Source organism: Stegodyphus dumicola, chromosome 6, assembly GCF_044657685.1.
Source record: "Stegodyphus dumicola isolate Sdum_Otavi_A_Nest chromosome 6, ASM4465768v1".
Classification (NCBI taxonomy): domain Eukaryota; kingdom Metazoa; phylum Arthropoda; class Arachnida; order Araneae; family Eresidae; genus Stegodyphus; species Stegodyphus dumicola.
Window position 1 is genome coordinate 192,234,862 of NC_140773.1, and position 19,762 is coordinate 192,254,623.

The following is a 19,762-nucleotide window of genomic DNA, read 5'->3' on the forward strand; positions in this document are numbered from 1 at the left end:
TACTCTTATTATGATTGTCTTAATGCTTTTGATCGCATTTTATGATCTATTATTATTATTGTTGTTGTTAGGAAGAATTTCAAACTGTTGCCACCAAATATTATCGCCCTGTATTATATTTGAAGAAATTAAATAATGAAGAATCTGCATAAATGTATGTATGTTTCTCGCATTGTGATAAAACAACGGTACCTAGAGATATCCAATTTTGAATGACGTAATCCTACTGCGAATATGGGCATCTGGAAGCCCCAAATTGAAATTTGGAATTTGATTTATTATCGAATTCATATTTTGTAAAACTTTAACGAACTTTTTAATTAACAAACTCAGGGATTTCAAAGCGAGCAATGGCAACGTTGTACAGAAAAAAACATTTTTATCTCCAGCGCGTGAGACTGTGTATCGGAAATTCTAAAGACATGCTCAATGTAAAATTTTTTTGCGATATTGTTCTTGATCTGAATTTTATGGTTTAAATGCGAGGAGCATATTTAAAAAATAAAAGTAATACACAAAACGTTAAAAAAAGTCTCTTTGGGCGTAATTTAATATCTGAAACCTTTCAGATATCCTTTTTTTATATACTTCTGTCCCTCCTAGAAACATACAACTTCCTTATACATGTATGCATATTTATCATCCAAGTATAACATTCTCAAAAAAAACTAGCTAATATTTTAGCACGATATACTTTTAACACGAAATTCTTTTGATATGCAGGGTACACTTTTGATCGCAATCTAAGAAATCTATTGAATGACAAGTAGCGCAAAAGATATAAATCACGTTTCTCAACTGGGGAAGGGCAGATTTCGTGATTTTGAAGGTGGGGGGGGGAGGATTTGTTCAACGTGAAGTTGATACTCTCTGTTATAAAAGAGTTACGGAAAAGACTACACAGAGCATGACTGAAATCACGTGACTTTAGAGTGGCTGAAAATGTTAAACTTGAGTATCATGTAAATTTGGTGATTGAAAAGGAACATTTTCCTTTTCTATACTTTCTAGATATAAAAATAATTAACGAGTTAACGTATTAATAATTAATATATTATATTTAATAATTGTTACAATTGCCAAATTTAGTATGGTGGATAGTACAGCCGGTTACCATAGCACTGGGACAGCAACTCCGAATTACGGTGAGGGCATGAATGTTGGTGATTATGTACCTCCTTGTGATGCATTGTGTCTGGAAAGAGACCTGAAGTGCATCTCATACCATACAGAATAGCACAAATTGTCGAAATTAGAAATTTGCAAACTGGCAGCAGTTTTCTGTATGACTTTTCATACACAGTATGCTATGTAATATAATTCACAGGGATTAAAAAAAGTAATCGAAACATAACTTTTGTTTTTTCAAGTCATGTAACTAAACTGTAGGCACAATAATTACAACGATTCTAAGAGCAACAAAGTATTATTTGTTCTTTCGCACTGCAAATTTAAAGCAAGCTACACCCTGCACCAAAAAAAAAAAAAAAAAAAAAAAAAAAAAAAAAGAGAGAGAGAGAGAGAAAGAGGAGGGGGGAAACAATTCTATATCTTCCTTTCTACTGGAACCGATGAACGAAATTTAACTTCCATCGATCCAGTAAAACGTTTTCCTGTCTCGAAAGCGTCAGTTAAGATACATATTTATATATAACGTTGTTCTAACATAGATATTCTGACATAAAAATTGGACTTTCGACTTTCTCTGAAATGACATAACCTATTTGTTTTCTGTATTTCGATTCTACAACTCAAATTATGCCAAAGAGCCAAGTCATATAAAGCACGCAAGAGTAGTTTTTCAAAAATTAGCTCTTAAAATTTTACTTCCTCAATGTTAATTGAATTTGGTATATATTTATTAATATCGCCTTCTTTTATTAAATTTACTTGATTCCTTCTTCCAGAGTTCCAAGTTTAGGTTCAATTAAAATCAAATTTGCAGATATTTTCTGATTTATTTTTTTAATTTGTAATTTTTATAAATTTTTCGAAAAACGTTTTGAATAAAATTTTTACCATCATCGTAAAGAAGACGTATTTCTAGGCATACTTGCAAAAAATTAAAGTTTTTTTATTCAGAATTGCCAAAGATATGCTTTAATTTATATATTGAAGCCTTCTAAAATTTGATATATTTGTTATAAACGATTATAACGCCAAATGGGCTTTACGCTAAAATTATTTGAAAGAATGAACAAGCACCTTTTTCCGCTCTTGCAGAATGAAAAAAGGAAAAGGAAAATAGGTTACTAAAAATTAAAAATTTCGTGGCCCAAAGTAAAAAAAGTGCGCCAAGATAATTTTTTTAATTTACACAATTTAATATTGAGGCATAAGTAGAGTCTCAATTGAATTATGGAAAAAAATCGGTACTTCTCCGTTGCGCCGGCGCAAATCTCGCCAAACAGACTTTGTTGGCGATAACATACAGTATACACATAAAAAATGTTAACAAACGTTAGTTCTAAGAATTTTTTATTTTGAAGGCATAAACATTTTAATATGGTTTAAAATTTTATAAAAAGACAATAAATAAAAACTATAAATTTGTAAAAAGACATTGAGAATTTAATATGCTTTCATGGTTCAACATTCTCATTCGCCGGTTCGTATCTCGTGACTCCACGTGATCTCATCTCACGTAAACTATGCTACAAAAATCTAACTCTCTCAGTAATCATCTACATTAATTTCAAGTTAAATCTTAATTTGAAATACAAGTTTAAATGCAAGAATTATTTCAATTCGTACGAATAGCTTACTCAGAAATTATGTAAAACCGCAGTACTTTACTTCGCTAGTGCATTCTCATTAGAATTGATGAATTTTAGCCCTTGATTTTGCCTTTTCTATATTTTCGCCTTCGGATAAGCGGTGTGATTGCATTCTAATTGACTTAATTACCGCGAATGGTCTTAGGGCATAAAATTTAACTCTCTTGTAAAAATTCTATGTAATTGTATGCCAGTATTGAAAGAAACAATCAATCTGATAAGAAATGGCTGAGACTTGTTTTGAAAATGAGGCGTAAAAGGTTACCAGCGAAGATATTCCGTTTGGCATCAGCTGTACCATTGTTGGCAACTTTATCGTTTGCGCCGGCAAAACAGAAAAGTACCAAAAAATCAGTTTATCAATTCAGAAGAAGTCAGACTTTGTGTCAAAACACGTATGTTAGAACAATGTTATATATAAATCTAATTTATATCCTAAGTCGCTCTTTCGAGACATGAAAAACGCAAATTAAATTTCATCAGTCGTTCCAGTAGAATGGGAGATATAGTACTGCCCCCTTTTTTGTGCAGAATGTGCAGCTGATAATCTAACGTCATGCTATTTGCAAATACGATAAAAAGCAGAATAGCTGCAAAGTTATTAAAATTGGGTTGAGTTATTAAAATTGGGTTGAGTTATTGAAATAACTTTTCATCGCGAAACGTTTTTCAAGCATATCATATATTTTCAAGAATTCCGCTGTAATATAAAATATGACTATATTACTCAGCTTATACATTATTTCTACCAGTATCGCGTTCTTGAATTATTTCGAGTGTGCTCGTTTAAATGGCTAAGCTAAGCTGATGTCTTCTGTGGAGAAAGTTTCTTCACTGCTAAGCTAAACTCCTTTTCTTATTGCAATGGTAAATTAGAAGTATGTTCATGTTTAACACAAAGAATGGTGGAGAATAAAACGTTATTAGAAAAATCTAAATGAACTCTGCGCCAAGTACGTAATATATGCCTTCAAAATAATCTTTTATTTCTTACGATTATGTATTTTAATTAAGTTAGATATATTATCTTTATTATTAAATAATGAAGAATCTGTAAGTATAAAAATTTGGATGTGTGTCCTAGTACTGTTGAAAAATAGCTGCAGTACTACTATCCTGTCGATTGGTCAAGTAGCGCGAATTAGCACCACTTATGCATGACCACTTCCTTTAGAATTCCGCTATAACGACTGGCGACTGGAGCCCGTTGCCAAAATTTCCACCAACGGTCGACGGGATAATACTTTAGTAACCCCGGCAGCATTTAAACCATCAACATAGTTCACCACCAGAACATGGTCTGGCCTGAATTGCCTCGTAGCCTGAATTGGGAATTCCAAATTTGTTTTTTATTTATCCTATATTATGTAAAAATTTAGTAATTTTTTACTAACAAACTCAGCAGTTTCCATGGAATATGTTGCTGTTTGACAAAGCGTAAGATCTTTCAGATTTAAGCAGCAATCTTACGATTTAAAGGAAATATGTCACCATTCGGCGGAGGATAAGACATTTTCCTTTTTAATCAATAAACTCAGCAATTTAAAGGAAATATGTTATTATTGCATGAAATAAAATATTTTTATCTTCCATGCGCCAGTATGTTGCCATCCGGTAAAGCATAAGGTATTTAATTTTTCTTTCAAATTTGAAGTATCTGTTATTGATTAACAAACTAACTAAATTTTAAAGTAATAATCGCAGTTCTCTGTTTTTATTAACTGTGAACTGGACCCCTTAATTTACATTAGTTGGACTCATTAAAATTCTAATATATTTTTCTTGATCGTAATTATTATTTTAGGCCGCTGGCTCCATAAGCGACTAGTTCAAAGATAAAACAAAGCTCTAAATTATTAAAAAAATACATTTATCTCTCGTAATTCGCTTGGTTTATTAATCAGTTGGAGAATGTCTAAATTCGAAAGTAATTAAATGGCTTATATTTTGCCGAATGGCAACATTCAGAACTGGTTGGTTACGTCTGAGGTGCGTTGAAGACAAGCACGTTATGTTTTGCTCAGTGAACTAGATTTGCCAAGGCGAGTGGTTGATATGGCCATAATAGCGTGTAACGTAACATAACACGTCTAAACATTTTGAAAGACAGTTCGTTTCTAATGTAATTCTACTTCGCATCATGTTTCATCAACTCAATTTCTCCAGCCTTTTTTTTATTGTTATTATTATTTAATCTGCAAATGCAGCCATCAGAATTCCCCCACCATACTCACACAATAAAACACACAAACGGGATAAGAAGGTACTTCCCGTTATTTGACCTTTACGCAACATAATTCAACCATGACTAAAGCCACGGCATGTTTGAATTTGTCTCTCGCATCGCTTAAGGGGCGACGAGTATAACTTTTATTGTCGTCACATTTCCATTGGGGAAGAACTGCCCTTGAAATGCGGAATGACCTTATTTCAACTGCTGTAACTACTTCAGACGAGAAAAAAAATTCATGATCATTTAACGACATTGTATCTGCAATTCACCTCCCATTAACAGTTATTTTGGTAACGGTCATTCGTTGAATGTCAGTCATAGACATGCACTTTAGAAATAAGTAATAGTGTATGAATACACTGACTCCATTTGTTTTTGGACCCTTGAATTTTTGAAATTTACTTGCATAGACCTTATACTAAATACTGGAATGCAGATTGCAATTATGTTTTCCCCTAATGTATTATTTTTTCTCTATTTTAAGTCTGCCCTATTGCAAAATAAATATCATCAAAATATTTCTTGCAATAAAATAATTTATTCAAAAAGTGTTAATCAGTTACTCGAGTAATAATTCGGGAACTTAACAGGGGTTTAGTTAAATGTTTTTGCACGTGATGTTATTTATTTATTTTTATTTATTTACTCTATTTTAAATAAAAGTATATCAGGAGAATTATCATGTGCATTTGAAAATTATTACTTGTTTAGCAAAGTGTACGAATAGTTCCATATCTGAAGCAACCATGGCGAGACGCTACAAATTAACGACGCTACAAGTTCTCTTAAAACGAGACGCTACAAATTCTCTTAAAAATTAATTATTCATTATTTCAAAGATGGTAAAAGTATACAAAACACAAGCTGTCTTTGATGTTATAAAATAACGAAAATTGTGTGGAACGGCTGAAAATTGCACCCATTTTAAGTAAAGCTAAGGAACAGGAGATTTATCTAACGAAAAGTCAAAGAAGACTTAGTGCTGTGAATTATGTAGCGGATTTAAAAGAACGATTTGCAATAAAAGTTAACTTTGAAACTTTGAAACTGTTTGAAGAAGAGCCATTAGACATTAAAGCACTTGGATGCAATGTCCGATCAACAGGAATAAAATTCTTACTCAACAGGGAAACAATGAAATTAGGCCTGGCTTTCGCAAAACTGTGGTAAGCGAAGATTTATCATAATGAGATACTGTTACGTTATCAGACAAGTCAAAATTTAATATATTTGGGTCCGATGGATGATTTACTGTGTGGCCAAACCCGAATGAAGGACTTAATACGAAAAACCTATTGTCTACTGTGAAGCACGAAGGTAGAGGCATAATGGTTTGAAGATGATTTACTGCTTCTGGAATGAAAAATTTAGTTTTTATAGAAAATAATATGGATTCGTGTAAATATGTAAATCTTCTTGATGAACTCCTAAGAGTATCTGCAACAAAACTTAGAATGTAATGTGCATTCAAGTTCTATTAGTATAACGATCTTAAATATACAGCACTAAATGTTCGCTTATAGTTATTGTATAGCTATTAAAGTCCTTATTATAATCTTGCTGTTATCAAAACTCTTCCATATTCTACTCACTTCAAACATGAAGCGAGCTGGAGGAAAGACTAAGGAAGCATAATACTTTATCGAAAGCTCAAAGGAATTCTTACTGAGAAATTGAACAAATAGAACATTTTGCATTAAACTATTTGCTGAATCCATTACAAAGCGCATAAAAAGTGTAATTGTAATTAAAGGAAATTCGAACAAATTTTGAATGTTCCTTAAATTTCATGTTTTATGCAATATAAACTGTTTGTTTGTTCAAAGTGCCTGAGCATGTGAGTTTCTTTTCAGAACCTTTTGAATAAATAATTTTTTGAATAAAAAGTCGTTCAAAAAGTTTTTATTCAACTTTTCTCGAAATAGAAGTATTTCAAAAAAGATTATCGATAGTATACGGGAAAGAAAACTAGTCATTTCGCTAATATTTAGTAATTGATAGATAGTCACACATAAATGTGAAAACACAACATTTGCACTTCATGTACTTATGTACTAGTTGCTTTATGTCTTCAAATAAATTTTAAATTTATCTTCCACAAAGATTTTATGTAAAGTTAGCTTATATCCTCTAATTAATTATCAACTAGTTTAGTAGATAATGAAATTGTGTAATTACTAAAACTTATTGCTCAGGAAAATGATACCTAATAAAGCTAACTACATTTGTTCAGCTACTTAAATGTTAGACAGAGTAATTACATGCGCTATTTATATTGGGCTTCCAAACTTTAGGAAAGAAAATCCGGCACATCATATGGAAACTTAATTTTACAGTTACAAAGGTATGGCTATGACTGTAACGAGAAGAAACAAGTATAGCTCTGCAAAACAAACTAAAATTGCTGGGATGAAACAAAAATTTTAAAGCAATGAGTTTGATCAACAGGCTAATTTTGAAAATACACTCGTATGGTACAACATTAAAAGAATCTGCACATTATTGTCAAATTTCTGAAAAACTAAAGGATAGATTTTGATGAAACTTGGTATGAATGCACATTTATAACAGAGAAAGCGATGTATCACTCAAAAGTCATTTTACTTACGCACGATTACCCGTAAAAAATCATAATCTAAGGATGTCCAAAATTCATAATATGTTATCGAACTGAAAATGAGTCTAATAGGGAGTATGGTCCCCTTTCATAACCAGACAGCTCTCGCAGCGTGACAGTATAATGAACAGGGGCAGTTGAGGACTGTCACAAGGACTTCTCCACCTTAGAGATAGAAAACGGCTGCTATAAATTTGAATTTTTCTCTTATCGTTATTTAGATTAGTTTTGATAAATATAGTAAATAAAACCTTGGGTTCAAGATTAATTTATCTAGCTCACAATCAATTTAAGGTGTCACGTGAATTCCCTAGTGAGTTTTCACTTCAAGTATATTTAATTCTAAACAAACAAACACAGAATTAAAAATCACTTTAAATTTATTCTACGTCACCACTTGCGAAGGATTAAATTAAATTATATAAATCACAAGAAACCAACCAAATGGACTTCGCTTAAAACGCAAGCTTCTTTCATAATTTTTATGAATTCAACTATTCGCCTAAGCTTGTCTGAGGGTACAAGCTTAGTCTAGAAAGCGACCGAAAAGTCGACATACAAAACCTGACTCTATTCTTACTCTACAGTCGTAATTGGAGACGCAAAACTTTTACTCGGCAAGGCAGATGTGGCTAACAGGTTAAAACTCTTACACATAGCTAGTCTAGTGGTAATTTCTGTAACTTTACAGTAAAAACTATTTGCCACTCAATTCTACATGAATTCTGGAATGAGAGAATTTCGTGACGAAAAGAGGCAGGAAGGAGAAATATAAATTAAGTAACCTCTCATTAATAAAACTTAAACATAAATGCCACAAGGTGAATCTTCATAATTCTTTCTCTGTGGCTTTTGGCGATATGCAGATCACATGTTAAACTGTAGACTGGAGAGGTATGCATGATGATGATTAATATGAACTTCTGAATTGTGATGATATTTTCATTTTTCTGTACTACCAATTATATACTTTTTCCCCATTGGCGGGCACTTAGCTGAATTAGGCTTGGCCATGACTAAGGCAGGAAGTGGTGGCCACTTTATTGTGGAAACATCTAATAGGTGGTTACCTTCTACGAAGGGACGAACTCCATTTCTCCTCGAGATTCGAACCCGGGCCCTTCGGTATCACAATAGGCTTCCCTACCAATTATACTATCTGGGAGATCTACCAGTTATTATTACCGCTCTACATTTTAGGTTTTTATAAATATTCATTAGCCAGTTACTGCAATCTGAGGTCCTAGCCAGAAAATCTTTACAGGAGCTTTCAATTCTCACTTTCATTGCTTTTAGTATCTTTCACTGCACATGTAAACTGAAATAATTCCTCAAATTAATTTCCTCACATTAATTCACAAATTACTTATCGAATCGTAACATTTTTGCAAATTTTCACGGGTAGTAAATGAAAGAGTAAACATCTCTAATTCCATTTCAAGGAAATAATTACTAAATCCATGTGCCTAATTATTTGTATTAATTATATTTTTTCAGACGGCCTGAAACATCATTCCTAAATATTCTGCACCCTTTGAAGACTGTTCGTTTCATCTTATGGAAGAATTATAAATGGACTGTCATCAAAATTCTGATGATAGCAGCCCTTGCTTTAATTCTGTTGCTCTTCTTCTATTCAGCTCCTGGGTATACAGTCAAGAAACTTTTGAAGGCGTGATGTTCTCATAAACTGGAGTGCCAACAAGGAGACAGCAGTTTTTCTTTTTTATTTTACATAATTCTTAAAGAATCTTGATAATTTCATCAAATATGGGATCTTCATCAAATCCCATATTTGATGAAATGTGGGATTAATCTAACTATATATATTTTTTTCTATTCATGAAATGCGATTATCAATTTTCTATAATTATATTGAAAATTTAAATTTAAATCAAGGATCTATTTTGAAAGATTCATTAAGACTAAAATATTTTATCCCTAATTTTCTTTTTCTAAATATATTAGGTGATTTTGTATTTGAATTTAAATTAAATTTTGTACAAAATATGATTTTTTTAATTAGAATAAACCATTTTATTATAATACTTTTATTTCAAAGACTTGAGAAGACATGTGTAAGAATTAAAATTTTTAAAGTTTGTTAAAGTTTGGTTTTTGAATAAAAACCTCACTTTTTTGGCCTGCCTGTACTAGTCGCTTTTATTTTTATTATTTATTACATATTACATGCTAAACATATACCAAGTGTTATTGAAAATCGTGTGAATTTCATTTTAAGCAGTGTGAGTACTGAATAGTATTAAATTAAGTGATATGTATGTATATATAGGATGTCTATTTGAATATTTTGTCAATATCTGTCAATCTATAATTACGAGTATATTGCAACAAATCATAGCCAAAAGTAAATCTCATGGTATATTGTATTATAGATAAATTTTGCTTACTACAATCACCTGGGAAAATTTCTGCTATGGAACAATTCCTGATGCTGAAATATGTATCTTTCAGGTTCCCGAATTATTTTTAAAGTCAAAGATAATTTTGTTTAGTTTGCAGAAGTAGATCTCCGGACTCATATCTTGATATTGTGACTTATCTGTCTTGCCTAATGGTAATATCAGGTTAAAGTCCACAAATTTTATTGTGGCTTATACGAGAGTAGCGCTGTCATTGGCTTAAACTTAGCTAAGGCAATGGCAGGATAACTTAGTGGCTTAGGCTGTCACTGGCTTCGCCAATAAAAAGTACTCGCACAAATGAACTTGTACGAATTCGCCAGTACAAAGTACAAATTATCTCAACCTCTTTCTGTTTTTGAAGAAGAATATACCGGGGAATAGATCAAGGTTCTTCCACCCCTCTTCCCTTTGAGCAGTCTCTCAACAGGACTTTCGGCTTGACAGTATTTTAAGTATCCCCATGCCGCAAAGCATTATACATTTGAAAATATCCTCGCCTCTGAGACTCGAACTATGCCAACAGGACTACTAATTAATTCCATACAGGGTGAATCAAAAATAATCTGACATATTAAAAATTTGTAAAAAATTGACAAGTTTTCATCAGAGAATGCGGTTTGCACCCAAATTCATTCTGTAAATTCAAATTTTTCGTGACAGCACGGAAGGATCAAAACTTTCCTGACACATGGCGCTGCGCCGTTGAAAGTATAATGCAGATTAGACTGCCTTCAATAGAAGTTGTTCACCTGTAGAACTGGAGTCGTGTATACTATTTTAAATCCATGCGCTTTAATTATGGATTATTGTAAATTTGAATTTGGTTGATAGAGCAGTGCTGGAAAAAATGGAATAACTGTGTCAGCTTTCCTACAGGCTAGTAAACTTAAATATATAAAAACAAATCGAGGCTCTATGGCTGCGAGCACACAAAAATCTCGCGAATGACATTTCAAGAAAACTGCCAGTGTGCATTTTCGAAATCACAGTGGCAGACTGTACAGCTGGTATAAATTTAAAACTCGTTTCCCAGACCAAGTATTTTTTTCAAGCATTCATTAGTGTGAAATAAATTTAGTGAGCAGTCAACACTTGTCCTACAATAATTTGCCATACCAGCTATATATATATATATATAATTTATTTCCTAAACAATATTGATTAATTGATTATATTATATCCTAAGTTTAATTAAAGTAGAAATATTTTAAAAGAGTGAATCCATACTAGTAAGTTATATTTTGAAAGATGTTTTGAAGTAACTTGAAAGTAAAATGTTAAATCATCATGAAGAACAAAATTTCAATTGTAAAAGGAAAAATTAAATTAAATGCATGTAATCATTGTTATTGATCGGAAATTAGTTGACTTTTCAAGGGGAACAAACCAACTCCCGTTCAATGAGCAATAATCAAAAAATAAATACGTAAATACGAAAGTGTTTCGTCTTTACTCGAGTAATAAGGTCTAGCCAAACCGGCAATTCTAGTCAGGCCAAATATTTCCGCGAATAGAAGGGATTATAACCCAATGCTCATACTCAAAGAACTTATTCCTATGAAGCATTTTAGCCAATTCAATTTTGAGTGAAAAGCAATTTCTGTAAGGAATTCCGAAAAAACTCGAATAACCGTCCCCCGACACCCCCCCTGTTTATGCATTGAGTTCTATATTATTTGTAAAAATTAAACACTGGAAATTGTCATTATGAAATAGAATTCAATTTTTTTCGGAAATCCCTACAGAAATTGCTTTTCACTCAAAATTCAATTGGCTAAAATGCTTCATAGGAATAAATTCTTTGAGTATCAGCATTGGTTCATAATCCCTTCTATTCGCGGAAATATTTGGCCTGACTAGAATTGCTGGTTTGGCTTGACCTTATTACTCGAGTAAAGACGAAACACCTTCGTATTTACGGATTTATTTTTTAATTATTGTTCATTGAACGAGAGTTGGTTTGTTCCCCTTGAAAAGTGAACTAATTTCCGATCAATGACAATGATTACATGCATTTACTTTAATTTTTCCTTTTACAATTGAAATTTTGTTCTTCATGATGATTTAACATTTTACTTTCAAGTTACTTCAAAACATCTTTCAAAATATAACTTACTAGTATGGATTCACTCTTTGAAAATATTTCTACTTTAATTAAGCTTAGGAGATAATATAATCAATTAATCAATATTGTTTACGAAATAAATTTTACTAACTTACTTTGCAGCAATTGCGCGAGTAGTAGTAACTTGTTTTCGCACTAAATGCATTTAAGATCATACTAAATGCACTAATGCATTAGTGTTTCGCACTAAATGCATGTAGATCATATCATATCATATATATATATATATATATTAGTAATAATATTATATATATATATATATATATATATATATAATATTATTACTAATATTATATATATAATATTATTACTAATTTCCCAAACATTGCTTTTGTATTTTAATATATATATATATAATATTATTACTAATATCTCAAACATTACTTTTGTATTTTAATATTTTCCTAAAATTTTTATTACAGTTTTTTAGAGTTATGTATTTTATAACCTCATACAGTCAAAAGTCGTTAATCCGGAATGATCTATAATCCGGACCTCAAAGCTACAAACTTAACGCATGTGCGTAACACCTTCATGCATGCGCGTAATTCGTTTACGCATGTGCGTTTAATGTATAACTGACGGTATAAGCTAAGCTAAAATTATCTAATTATCTATTTCAGTTAATGTTGCAGATTGCGTTGTTCCTTAATCTTCGAATTGGATCCGGCTTATTATTTTTTGCAGACTGTTAGAGCAATTTTATAAAAGTAAGCTTGAACCTTCGATTATGTCAAATAGAATTTCCGATGCTGGAGCTGCCAAAGGATCTACAAAGCAAAAGTATGTTTCGATGTCCATCAAACAAAAAGTGGAATTGCTGCAAAAAAATGGATAAAGGCATATTCTTTGTTAACGACTCATAGCCACAAGAAGCATCAGTTTACAGTGTTTCTGAAGTCTGGATTTTCAGTTTATTAACTAATAGAATAGATGTTCAGCTTATTAATTAATAGTATAGAATAGATTAACCAACAGTAGTACAGAATTTAGTTTGTTAATTAATTGCATATAATCTCATCTTTGAGCTCTAGAACTGAAATTCGTAGTCCATGGGAGTAAGAAAAATTCGTGAATTCATAACCTGTGTTTAAAGAGCTTTTTTTGCTTTCACGGAGATTTTTTTTTTTTTTTTTTTCACCTCTTTCCTTCGGTTTTGTAGCTCCGTGGTGTTACAAAATCACGGTTCACTCCGTGGTGTTACAAAATCACGGTTAATTTTATTTCAAGCTTTTAAAGGGAAAATTTCTTGTTTTTCTCTAGTTCTTAAATTTTTCTACAGTATTATCGAAGCTCCAGTCTTTAAATTAAATTAAACTTGGTGCTGGCATACCAGGTATTGATCAACTTCTATGAAATTTAGTTAAGTGTATGATAGCTCGGTTTTAGCCGACAATGTACCACAAAAATGCAGAAAGATTCATCAGCTAGAAATCTACTAACAAAGATATTATTGATAGCAATAAGAATCTCTAACAGAACTGTGAATCGTCTTTAGACAATGTACTTTCAGTGTGTTAATGGACAAGCCGAATTTAGTTCACGACAAACCAGAGCTTAAATTGCGCCGGAGCTCACTGGAGCCGGGATCCAGTACTTCTTAGTTTTTAGGATAAATTATACTTCTAGCCGGAGCACACCGGAGCCCTAAATAAGAAGGCTCTGGTACTTCTTTTATGAAATTGAACAATTTCAGTAGAAATTTGATCTCGAAAAAAAATTTTTAGTAATAAAATTATATTAAAAATTGCTTATTAGATTTATTAAAATTAGAGATAAATTTTAAAAAAAGGCAAAAAAGAAAATCTGAAAGGTTTCAGATTTTAAATTACGTCCAAAGGAGCTTTTTTTTTTTTTTTTTTTTTTTTTTACATTTTGTGTGTTACCTTGTTATATTAAATATTCTGTTATATTCTGTTCTTTGCACTTAAGCCATAAAATTCAGTTCAAGATCAATGGTTTACCTCAAGGAAGTTTACTTTCGCCCACATTATTTTCAATTTATACGAACGACATCCCACACCACCCCCGCACTACACTCGCACTCTATGCAGACGATACTGCGATCCTATACCAAGATGCGTCCATGGCCGCTGTCGTACATACACTACAAGAACACATCCATGCATTAGAGTTCTGGATGCTCAAATGGAAAATTAAAACGAACGTTGAAAAATCCAGAGCTGTTTACTTCACCAAAAAAAGAATCGTCGACCTGAGTATCACCCTCCAGATGTATGAAGTCAACATTCCCTGGGCCAAGCAAGTCAAATACCTTGGTGTCATTTTAGACCAAAAACTCACATGGGCCCCACACATATCCTGAATAAGTTTCGGGGAACTAAAGCATTACTCAACCCCCTAATTGCCCGAAACTCGGTTTTATCTATTCGTAACAAACTTCATGTATTCAGATCCATGCTGCGACCAATTGTTACTTACGCCTGTCCCGTCTGGGGGTATGTTTGTAAAACATACATGCAAAAAATCCAGCAATGCCAGAACATTACACTAAGAAGAATCTCTAACAGCCCCTGGTACTTCAGAAACGAAGCCATCCACAACGAACTAAATATTGATAGCATCAGTATTTGTATTGCGAAAATAGCAAAAAATTTTTCAACAATATTGAAAAAGTTAATAATAGTTCCATTCCCAGGCTGACCTACGACTATACAATCGAAGAAAATAAAAAGAGACCAGGAGCTGTACTCCGGCATTTATTGTAGTTTTTAACCCAAATTTTAAATTAACTTCTCACACCAGATTTTCATAAAATTCAATTGTATTGTAATACTTCTTCTATGAATTTTTAGGACACGCATAAGTGTCGCCATCTACTCACACGGACTCACACGGACTTCAATTTTTATTATTCCACTCCATATCCTCAACGCTATTACGACCATACACAATAGTTATTTAGGCCACATATTATCTCAGCACATGATCCTTTCACTATATTGCGTTCTCCCCATTTTAGTCTTAAATTATTATTCTAATTATTATTTTATCCTAATATTTTTTCCTAGTTCTGACTTTAAAGTCAAATCCTCAATAAGTTACAACTTTAGCTTAGCCCCTCCCATCCAGTGCCTGACAAGCAAGATTGTGTACTTTCTTTACAGATCAATCATTTGCGTACGTGACTAGTAGCTCCTCCCTACCCTTCCACGACCATCTCTATGCCATTCCATCCTCATTTGAGCACCGGCCAACGTAGAAGTAGCATCACTTAGGTCTTACTCGCAGCTCCTGCCATGAACGCGACTAACTCTCCATGCTGTTTATGCGAAAGGCTCATCCATTGATTACCACGTCCACTGCTTATCACGAGGAACTCTCCTCTCCTAAGTAATATGCCATGATATGCCACCTTACACGTGATAAATACAGGATGCGGTTTTCCAGCCGAGGCGCCTGAAGAAGTGCCCAGCACCTGAGCCTTCAAGATCAATATCGCAAAATAATTTTAAATTGAGCATATCTTTAGTATTTCCGATGCACAGTCTCACGCGCTGGAGATAAAAATGTTTTTTCTGCACAACTTTGCCATTGCTCGCTTTGAAATCGTAGAATTTGTTAATCAACAATTCGTTAAAGTTTTACAAAATATGAAATCGATAATGAAAAAAATTTCAAATTTGGGCTTTCAGATGCCCAAATTCGCGGTAGGATTACGTCATTCAAAATTGGATGGCTCTAGGTACCGTTGTTTTATTACAATGCGAAAAATGTACATACATTTATGCAGATTCTTCACTATTTGATTTTTTCAAATATAATACAGGGCGATAATATTTGGTGGCAACAGTTTGAAAAGTGAAACGTACATTCAGAGTGATTCGACGCAAAATCGCAAAACGAAGGCAATAGTCCCTCAGGCACAAAGCCCCTTTGGACTAATAATCTAATATATAATATATTTAATCTAATAATTTTATTAGTTTAAATTATATTTAAAATCACTAAAGAAATAAATTTTAATATATTTCTTTAATTATTAATAACTTTAATCATTAATTATTTTAATAATTAATGATTTTATTTATTTATTTCTTCTTGTTCCTCTTTCCTGAGGATCTACGGTAGGGCTCCGGCTCTTCTAATTTTAGAAATCCATAATTTAACTTTTCTGCTCAATGTATACTAACATCTCTTGGAAGTACACATAGGATTTTAATTGTTTTCTTCAATTTTGATCATTTAAATCGTTTTCCTTTCAATTATTGTAGGGAAATATTGTTGAACGAAAATAGAAGATGCTCTTTTTTTTTGCCCAATCATTTTTTAGGGTTTGAAAATAAGATCAGCTACTTTCATTGCCAATGCCTCCGCCCTCGTATTCAGCCAGATAAGTTTAAAATCTTAGATAATTTTCGACAGCTGAAAATTTTACTGACATGCTACATACGAGTATTTGTTGCTCCAGTTGCTAAATGTAAATAACTTGTCAATGCTTTGGACATGTTCTTTATACACCAAAATTTACATAGCTACGATATTAACTAAAATAACACGCCGAAGAGCAAATATTGAAGATATTAAAGCTATAAGAGTTAAACTACAATAACACGCCGAACAAGTATTAATTTAGAAGTCAAACAACAAAAATCAGCGTAATGTTTTCACCTAACATTATTAACCAAGCAGTTAAAAAATCTCATCTCAACACATCAAAAGGCACACTCTTGTTTTAGGAGATTATAAGAATTATGTTGCCATTCCCTTCTTTCCATCAATAAGCTATAAAATTGCACGCATTTTACAGAAATTTAACTTTCGTGTCGTTTATTCTCCCATTTCCGAGTTCCATACTCAAGGACCCCATTCCGGATATGAATTCGGAGGGGAATTTACAGGATTCCTTGACAGTGTGGTTTAATTTACATTGGCCAAACTAAGAGAGACTTAAAATTTCGCAATAAGGACCATGAGGCATAACTTAGAAAAAAGGAAACGCATAAGTCTTCTGTTGCCCAGCATTGTTGGTCCGAAAATCACACTTTCAATTTTTCTGCAGCCAAAATTATTCAAAAAAAAACATCTTCCATTTGTGAATTAGATTTTTTAGAGGCATTTCAAGTTAACGACCCTAATTCCAATCCATCTTTGCCTTCAGCCTTTAAGGGAATTATGTTTTAGTTCTCGTTTCCCCAACAGATGGCGCCAGTCGTTTAACTTTCATATCTTATCTTATCTAATCACTCTATCTTATTTCGTTTATTTGCGCTTTTGCAGATGAGGATGACGGTTCGGTAAAATCAACGAAACTAGTCCTGTGAAAATTTGAAAACAAGGCTGATTCTTGTTGTTTGACATCTAAATTAACATAAGAGTTAGCTTATCATCAGAAAAAGTTTCAATAGTTTAAACAGAACCTTCTTTTTCTGCCACAGAAGTGAAAATGGCCAAGGAGAAACATGTGTTATGCGATAACAACAGATAAAAAAATTCGAAAAAGTTCCAGTTAAAGAAAGAAACAAAGTTAGTGGCGTCATCTATTCAAAAAAAGTGAAAACAAATGGCACTTGTCGATAGATATTCTACCTAGTTGTAATAAGGCTCCTGTTGTTGTAAAGATTGAAAATATCATATATACTGATACTGTAAAAAGTGGTATTAATATTGGCAATGTAAATGTGATTGGCAATAATATTGACAATGTAAATACTATCACAAATGTCAAAAAGTAAAAACGTGCAAATATAGCTGATATTAAGGACGTATTTACCTCACCTCGGAGACCAAAAAAAAAAAAAAAATCAGTAAACAATTTTTTGTATCTTGATGTCAGCCATAAATACAATGTATTTGTAAAATTAATGCCAACTTCGATAATGATATTAGCATGTATAGTAATGCGCCGCCTCACGCGGAAGCTTCACTTACTAGGATTAAGCCTATTATGGTGATAGCTACTTTAAAATTTAACGATTTAAATACTACTTTAAAATTTAACGACGTCTAAAAAATTATCTGAGGAAACTAAGTATGGATTTACGGCTAGAATAGCCGGAGACTTTCTGAAAAATTTTCCCGCTTGTGAAAATTATCACAGCATTCTAGATACTTATCTGACAACAGTATTCAACATTGTCAGACCCATTAAAGTTTTTATTAGGAGTATTGCAGCTTATTGTACTTCGGACGAAATAAAAGATGAATTAATTAGTGATGGATATAACGTGTTCAGGATAAAACAGATGATAAAATTCAAAACACGTGTTCCCATACCCATATCCCAGGCCTAGCTCGTAAATGAACCGGATATGGAAAAGATCTACGACATTAAAAACCTAACTTTCTTTAAAGTCTCTGTCAAGCCATACAAATTTAAAGGCAGGGTGTCCCACTGCTATACTAGATATCTAGTTGGTCTTGACCAGGCCTGTATATCTAGTTGGCTTTGCCCAGTGCCATAATTGCCAATATTTCTACCCTCGTATGAGCTCCGAGGTGTGTAAAATGTTCTCTCCCAGACTTATTCGCTGCTAAAACATCTTAGAGGCCAAAAGCCTCAGTGAAGAAAAATGCTAAAAGTTCAGATAGTATATCTGCTATAGTGAATATGCTTAAAGTTTACCATGAAATTAAGGCTATCTTTTCCGAATTTTTAATTCTTGAGGTAATCAAAATTATCACTAATAGAAGAAAGAAGCCCATTCTTCTAGTGACAAGATGTTTGTATTACTTAATATAACTGAAAAAATCTTCAGTGAGGGAAACTTCACGGAGTTTCACTTAAAATATTTCTTCCCTTACTATGGTTACTTCACGTGTGCGCGTGCTGAAGTTGTCAGTATTTTTTTTTTTTTTTTTTTTTGTATGCATTAGGTAATTATCTTTAGTATATATGATTTGTTCGCACGTATCTGGTAATTTAGTAAGTGGTTTGTATTTGGTACCTGGATTTTCTGTTTTGCATTTTGAACCCCTTTATGATTTTGTATTATTTTAAAATTAGTTATGATGTCCCTAAGACTCGTACTACCCTCACATACCCTTATATAGGAGCCTTACCATCACATACCCTTATATAGGAGCTTTACCCTCACATATTTAACTTTATTTTTGTTTACATGCTCACCAGTTCGACAGCTCGTCCATAACAGATAAGACAATATCTATAACAGAGCTAATCTCGACAGATAAGTATTAGCTCGTCTTACATGTTTCGTTCGTAAAAGAAATGTTGTGTGACCGCGGCATTTTCCTGCTTAGAACATTTATCATTTTGGTGGCTATTCCTCAGCATTTAGAAGCACCTCTGTGACTTCACAATAAATTCAAAAGTGACTATTTACTCGATTAAGGTAGGTCGCCACAGACCAGGAATCCCGTGTTTGCACTACTCGAAGAAGTTTAGCCTTATAATTAGAAATTTATTCTCCTAATTTCAAATATATATGTAAAACAAGAAAACAATAGCTTTAAATAAATCAAGTTTAGTGAAAGAAGAATCTGGGTATAAACCTGTAACAAAAATATTTTTCGCAATTTTCAACTTTATCAACTAACCGTTAAGATGCGAAAATAATTTTTTCATACTGCTGGTTTGGCAACTGAAAATCAGTAGTTGTT

At 32.6% G+C, this 19,762-nt stretch overlaps 1 protein-coding gene across 1 annotated transcript in view; it reads left to right on the top strand.

The window, feature by feature from the left end:
* LOC118198707 (otoferlin-like) overlaps positions 1-9,755 on the top strand; it is a 228,403-nt gene extending 218,648 nt beyond the window's left edge. The window contains exon 31 of the mRNA XM_085819712.1: positions 9,125-9,755. Within this exon, the coding sequence (XP_085675838.1) occupies positions 9,125-9,305 (181 nt within the window). The 3' untranslated portion in view covers positions 9,306-9,755. The remainder of the gene's footprint in view (positions 1-9,124) is intronic.
* The last annotated feature ends 10,007 nt before the right edge of the window (positions 9,756-19,762 follow it).